At 62.5% G+C, this 7,060-nt stretch overlaps 1 protein-coding gene across 3 annotated transcripts in view; it reads right to left on the bottom strand.

Moving 5' to 3' along the window:
* Positions 1 to 797: 797 nt before the first annotated feature.
* The window catches only part of LOC128826996 (dual specificity tyrosine-phosphorylation-regulated kinase 1B-like), a 30,556-nt gene continuing 24,293 nt past the window's right edge, over positions 798 to 7,060 (bottom strand). For all 3 annotated transcript variants that reach the window (XM_054010632.1, XM_054010634.1, XM_054010633.1), the window contains 4 exons: positions 6,032 to 6,172; positions 4,927 to 5,230; positions 2,921 to 3,027; positions 798 to 2,311 (listed from right to left, as the gene is read on the bottom strand). In XM_054010632.1, the coding sequence (XP_053866607.1) occupies positions 1,892 to 2,311; positions 2,921 to 3,027; positions 4,927 to 5,230; positions 6,032 to 6,172 (972 nt within the window). In that variant the 3' untranslated portion in view covers positions 798 to 1,891. The remainder of the gene's footprint in view (positions 2,312 to 2,920; positions 3,028 to 4,926; positions 5,231 to 6,031; positions 6,173 to 7,060) is intronic.

The raw sequence follows: 7,060 nt of genomic DNA, 5'->3' as shown, positions 1-7,060 counted from the left end.
GAGCATTGCAGGAGACACACAGAGCAGGCCCCTGGCAACGTGCACACGTGTCCAGCTGCCACGTGGGGGGCAGCTTTGGATCCACCAGTTGCCATGAATCACCTCCAGTGTCCAGTGCAGGCCAGTGTCCCCTGCCCCACAGTGTGACCCCAGCAGGGAGGCCTCTCCGTGGGTGACGGCAGACACCGGCAGGACACTGTGCCCCCCAAGGGACAAGACTCCCCTTGGGGGGAGGGGAAATCAATCCCGCCTGAGAGCAGGCTCCAAGCGCTAGGGCTGCCCCAGCTTGTTGGCAGGGCCAGACAGGTGGTGCCCAGTCCTGGCATTAGGGTCTCCACGCCATCAGCTGCCAACGGGGGGGGGGGAGGGGAGGGAGCTGCCAAGGGCATCCCTGGCACAGTGAGGAAGTTTTACATTTGGCTTCTTTCCCACAGCGATGTCTCCGAACTACCCCATCGTCTTGCCCATTCCCCTGCCAGACTCGTTAGCATTAGGGCCCCGTCATGCCAGGCACTGCGCAGACACACACCAAGAGAGGCTGTGTCTCAGCAGAGATCAGTGCCCCATTGTGCCAGGCGCTGCCCAGACACAGCGAGAGACAGGCTGCCCCAGCTGAGATCAGGGCCCCCTTGGGCCAGTCCCTGCCCCAAGGAGCTCACAGTCTAACCACCCACAGCAGATATATGGAGGCTCACCCTCTCCCCGTCCCCCCCGAGTGATTCAGTGCCCAGAGCTGGCAGCAGCAAGCAGGTCTCCAGGCTGCCCGCGGGCGGAAGACACCAGCAGAGGGACCGGGAGCCGGTGGAGCTGCTGTCACTATTTTATTCACCACCCCCTCCAAAGCAGAGACCCCGGGTCCAGCGGCGAGCGCAGGGGCCGTGCCGGGAGGGCCCGACGGGGCAGCCCCTCCGGCCTCTCCAGGGGAAGCCGCGCACCGTCTTTGGTACAATAAATTAAAGACAAACAGTACAGCACGAGCCACGGAGAGGGGGCAGCCAGCGGGCACGGCGCCACCACGGCCACGCTGGGGCCACACGGCCGGCCCGGCTCGTTGCCACACCAGTGCCGGGGTGTCGGACCACGGGGCTCATCCCCGGGGGGCAGGGCAAGAGGGGAAGAGGCTCACACCACCCTGGAGGGGGAAGAGGGTGGGGCAGGGCAAGAGGGACATGGGGCTCTCCCAGCAGGACATGGGAGGGGGCGGATCAGGGCGCTCCTTCTCCATGGTGGGAGGGGCCGGGGTCTATAAATATTGGCTAGGGCCCTGCTGCCCGGGGCAGGGGGCGGTTTTAGCAGCAATTCCAGTTGGACAGTGGGGCGGGCAGCCTGGCCGTCAGTCCGTGAAGTGCAGAGGGTCCCTCTGTCCAGCCAGCGGCCCCCCAGCGCCCATCCGGCCCAGGGAGCCAGTGTTAACAAGGAACCACTTACAGTAGGAACCAGACGGACACGAGGGAGGGGCAGTGCCAGCTCCGGGCCATGGGGAGTCTGGGGGGCAAGGGCAGTGCCAGCTCCAGGCAACCACAGGGGCACTGGCTCTGCTGGCTATGGGATAGCAGGGGTGGCACTGGCTTGGGGGGGCAGAGGGCTGTGGGCATGGGGCTGGCTCTATGGGAGAGCAAGGGCCGCGGTGGCTTGGAGGTGGGCGGGTCAGGGACCGTGGGCGGTGCTGGCTCCGGGGCAGGGCAGGGTGCCATGAGTGTTGCCACCCCCTGGGGGTTGTGGTGGGCAGGGCCAGCTCCCAGAGGCAGGGGGGCCGCGGGCAGCGCCGGCTCCCGGGATGGAGGTGGGGGTGGCAGGCGGCGCCAGCTTGCGGGGCTGTGAAGATCCGTGGGCACCGTGCCCGCCCCCCGCCGGGCGGCGCATCCTAAGAGCGTTATGGCTTGAGGAGTCATCAAGAGCTGGCTGCCGTGCTCTGCGGGACGCACACGCCCAGCATGGGCGCCGAGTCCTCGGGCTCCGCCCGGCTGCGCAGGTGGGGGGGGTAGGCCAGCGGCAGCCCCCCCTCGCCCGCCCGCCCCCCCACCGCCGCTCTAGTCCGGAAGGCCGACGAGCCGAAAGGGGCGCAGTCCAGGTGCCGGGGGCCCGGGCCCAGCTCCATGCACTCGGGGCCGTGGGGTGAGACGGGCGGGCGGTGGTAGTGGGTGCGCCCGGCCGGCTGGAAGAGCGGGTGCGGGCCCGCCCCGTGGAAGTGCGGTGCCGCCGGCTGGCTGGGCGTGGGCTTGTGAGGTAAGATCGGCGGGTAGCCGTCGCTGGGCGGCGCCGGGACATCCCCCCCGGCCCAGAGGCGCGGCTGCTGCTGCTGGGGAGGAGCCTGCGGAAAGAGAGAGAGACGCCAGCGGTGAGGCGAGTAGGGCTGGGGACGGGCTAAAGGGGCAGGGAGGGGATAAGCTGGGGGTGTCAGCAACTCAGTCAGTGTGGGCAGTGGGGAGCAAGGGGCCGTACCTGGGGTACCTGTGGTGGTGGGGATGGAGAGGGTAGGGGACAGCGGGGTCAGGCCTGTGGCTCTGCATCTTGCCGTCTGTGTGGGCGGCATGGGGGTGGGGGGGCCATACCTGGGGGCTCTGCATCTTGCAGTCAGTGTGGATGGCATGGGGGCTGTACCTGGGGGCTCTGCATCTCGCAGTCGGTGTGGGCGGCAGGGGGAGCCGTACTTGGGGGCTCTGCATCTTGCAGTCGGTGTGGGCAGCAGGGGGGGCCGTACTTGGGGGCTCTGCATCTCGCAGTCGGCGGGGGGGCTAGGGGCCGTACCTGGGGGCTCTGCATCTCGCAGTCGGTGTGAACAGCAGGGAGGTGTTAGGGGGCCGTACCTGGGGGCTCTGCATCTCGCAGTCGGCGTGGGCGGCAGGGGGGGCTAGGGGCCGTACCTGGGGGCTCTGCATCTCGCAGTCGGCGTGGGCGGCAGGGGGGGTAGGGGCCGTACCTGGGGGCTCTGCATCTCGCAGTCGGTGTGGGCGGCGACCGTGCTGGCGTAGTAGCGGTTGCTGTAGCGGTAGTTGCGGTTGTCATTGGAAGAGCCACTGGAGCCGCCTGTGGGAGCAGAAAGAGGCTGTCAGTGCTGGTTCCAGGGCTGAGCCCCATGGTGGGGTGAAGGATCTGGAGGCTGTACCAGAGCATGAGATGAAGCTGGCAATGCTGGTGGGTCAGGAGCTGTACCAGGGCTGGGGCAGGGAGTCTGGGCCATACCCAAGCTGGAGATGGAACTTGTGGTTGTGACACTCTACACCCCAGGGGTGATCCCTGTGACCCCCATATTCAACATTTGTTTATAATTGTGATATCGCATATAAAGCATGTCTTGTAAGGCATCATGGGAAAGGTGCTGATTTGCTGAAACCCACTGTTCTATCATGAATGCATATGAAGTTTTGAGAATTGTGTTGTATGATTGTCACTAAAATCGGCTGTGGGTTTGGGAAGCACCCAGATACTAGCTCCCCAGAGACACTAACCAGGGCGATAACCAACGCCGGGCAGGTGTCAAACAACCCATCAGCAGCCATTGTCCAGCAAGGGAGCTACAACGCAATGACTCACCTACACAAGGCCACACCAGGGGAATTGCTCAACCTTGCCTGGTGACTCAGCAATAACCCCCAGACATGCCTGGACTGGTGTTCTCCAAGCACATGGGACTGAGGATATAAAACAGACACAGGGGCCCCATGCTGGGCCTTTCTCCTGTCCCCACCTACACTGCAAGCAACAAGGACACTGAGAAGACTGAAGACTCCAACAGAGGAGACTGGCCCAGCTTTCAAGGGTGAAACCCGTGTAGTATGAACTGGAATATCCAGTGGGTTGAGAAAACTGCTTGATCTAAATACTGCCTAGTGTCTTACAGGTTTAAGATTCGATTGTGTGCTAATTTTGTTCTTTTTGGTAACTAACTGACTTTTTGCTTATCACTTATAATCACTTAAAATCTATCTTTTGTAGTCAATAAACATGTTTTACTGTTTATCTTTACCAGTGAGTTTGCCTGAAGTGTTTGGTGAATCTGCTCAGGTGTACAAAGGTTGGTGTGTATCCACGTTCCACTGTGGAAGTGGTGAACCAATTAATAAATTTGCACTGCTCGTCTTGAGCAGTGCAGGATGGTATATTCTGGGGTACAAGGCTGGGAGCTGGGGGGATTTGGCTGGTGCCTTTCTCTGTGTGATTTATGAGCAGCTCTGGGACCATTCATTCAATCTAGCTGGGTGTGGGGCTCCACATGCTGGTGTGCTGAGTGATAACAGCACCTGGAGGGGGTTGCTGCTTGTCACTAGCAAGGCATTGTGAGAGACAGCTCAGGCTGGAGAGTTAAGGGGGCACAGCGGTCCCACAGTCCAGGCTGCACCCCAGAGATCCTGTCCCACTGGTGCTGGGGGATCACGGGTGGGACACAGGGGGCTGCACACAAGCTGGAGACGGAGCTGCTGGTACTGGGTGCCAGGAGATTGGGGGCCCGAGGTAGAGGATTGGGGGCTGGGCAATGGGGGTCCTATCCAAGCTGGAGATGGAGCTGGTGGTACTGGTGCTGGGGAATTGGGGGCAGGGACAGGGGATCGGGGCCGTACCCAAGCTGGAGACGGAGCTGGTGGTGCTGGGGAACCGGGGCTGTACCCCAGCTGGAGACAGAGCTGATGGTACTGGTGGATTGGGGGCCGGGACAGGGGATCAGGGCCGTTCCCAAGCTGGAGACGGAGCTGGGGAACCGGGGGCCGGGACAGGGGATCGGGGCCATACCCGAGCTGGAGACGGAGCTGGTGGTGCTGGGGAACCGGGGCCCGGGGCAGGGGATTGGGGCCGTTTCCGAGCTGGAGACGGAGCTGGTGGTACTGGGGAACCGGGGGCCGGGACAGGGGATCGGGGCCGTACCCGAGCTGGAGACGGAGCTGGCGGTGCTGGGGAACCGGGGGCCGGGACAGGGGATCGGGGCCGTACCCGAGCTGGAGACGGAGCTGGTGGTACTGGTGCTGTGGCTGTGCTCCATGGCCGGGCTGGTGGAGTTGCTGTTGCTGGTGTTGGTGCCCTCATCGCTGGTCTTCTTGAAGAAGTTGTGCTGCAGGGCGTAGAAGGGCGTGATCCGGCTGCGCGGCTCGTAGTCCAGCATGCGCAGCACGAGGTCCTTGAACTTCAGGTAGTCCGAGGGCAAGTGGCCCTGCTCGCCCGCCCGGCGCCCCCCGGGTCCGCCGCTCTCCACCCCCAACACCTCGTGCAGCCGCCGTGTGCCCGGCACCTTGTATTCCTGCAAGGGAAACATGTTTAGCAAGGGGGCCCGGCTGGGATCCTGGTGGGGGAAGAGAGGCAGGGGTCCTGCAGGGCATGGGAGAGGAAGGAGGAGAGGAGAGATGCAGGAGTCCAGCCAGGGTGGAGCTGTAGGTATCTCGGCAGGTGGCGGGGGGATCCCAGCAGGGTGGGGAAGAGTACAGGAGAGACAGGGTCGGGGAGGCGGGGGGACAGACACCAGGGCAGGGATGGGAGGGGTAGGAGGGAGATGCGGGGATCCCGGCAGGGCGGTGGAGAGCACAGAAGACATGGGGGGGGGGGGGGTGGAATGACACGGGGATCCCAGCAGGGCAGAGAGGGGTTGTGGGGATCCCAGCAGAGCAGGGATGGGGTGGGTGGCGTAGCATGCAGCAGACGCAGGTTGGGGATGTGGGGTGAGATGCAGGGAACCTGGGGGGGGACCCAGCAGGGCGGGGATGGACTGGGGCGTGGGAGAGGCAGTGAGGGGCAGCACTGGGGACATGGGAATCTCAGCAGTCGGGGGGCAATGTGGGGGAAATGCAGATGGAGGACAATGCACAGGTAGCTGGTGCCCCAGGGGAGCGGGGTTCCTGGTGGCGGGGGCTAGGGAGCAGTGCAGGATATAGGGAGGCTCACGGGGGCAGGGGTAGCATGGAGGCACGGTGATCCCAGCAGCATGGGGGAGGGCTTGGCATCGGGGCCAGCATGGCAGGAAAAGGTGCATGGGGAGAACAGAGATCCTGCGGGGGCGGGAGGGGAGTTCAGGACCATGGAGTGAGGACCCCAGGGCCCCCATTACCTTTTTGACCTCCTTGTTCTTCTTGAGGGCCCAGCCCCCCTCGGGCAGCTTGTCGAAGTATTTCCGGGCCTTCGGCGCCTGCTCCAGCATGTGTGGGGGCGGCAGCCCCAGGACCTCCACAATCCTATTCATCTGGTCTGCCTGCAGGGAGGAAGGGACGTGTCATGGGACGCCCGTGCCAGCCTTGCCCCACCCAGCCCCGCTCCCTCCTGTTATGAGGGCACCCGCGCCCAGCCTCTCACCCCAGGAAGGGGTGACATCCTGATTGCCACCAGCTGGGACTTTTCCGCCCAGAGGATTTCTCTGTGGAAACGTGGTTCCTTCAAAAACTGAAAATTTCCCTGGGGGCAAAAGTTTGCATTTTGCCAAAACTTTTCCCATTTCCGTGGGGGGGAGCATAGCAGGGGAGCCAAGTAGGATGTACTGGGGCTGGTTCCACCCCACTCTAAATAGTTCAGTTTGCTGAAATGAACCAAACACGCTTCGTTTTGAGTTTCAGAGTGGTAGCCATGTTAGTCGGTATCAGCAAAAAGTACTTGTGGGTTTTAGCCCACAAAAGCTTATGCCCAAATAAATTTGTTAGTCTCTAAGGTGCCACAAGTACTCCTCGTTCTTTTTGTTTTGAGCGTTCATCATTAAACTGCCCTTCCACAGGTGCCTCATGGGAGATGATGTTCATGTGCTTGGGCTCCCATCCTCCCCTCTGAGGAGAGCTCCTTGGATGGACTACGTCTCCCATGATGCACCATGGCACTCCCCCCCCCTCCAAACAAGCAACAAGGTGCCTCATGGGAGATATAGTTTATATGGCTTGTGCTCCCATTTCCCTCTCTTTGAGCTGAGCTCCCTGGCTGGACTACATGTTCCATGATGCTCTGCTCTGATGAAGTGATGGGGTGCATCCTGGGAGATGTAGTCCAGTCAGGGAGCTTGGCCCAAGGCCCCCAAACAAAAGCTCCCATGATGCACCATGGTCCTCCCCCCACCGTCGATAGGGCCTGTTTTCCCCTCCCACCTAAAGAAGGGTTG

Source organism: Malaclemys terrapin, chromosome 21 (assembly GCF_027887155.1).
Source record: "Malaclemys terrapin pileata isolate rMalTer1 chromosome 21, rMalTer1.hap1, whole genome shotgun sequence".
In the NCBI taxonomy this organism is placed as follows: domain Eukaryota; kingdom Metazoa; phylum Chordata; order Testudines; family Emydidae; genus Malaclemys; species Malaclemys terrapin.
Note: the sequence above shows the minus strand (reverse complement) of the source record. Positions and strands in the feature narration are given on the sequence as shown.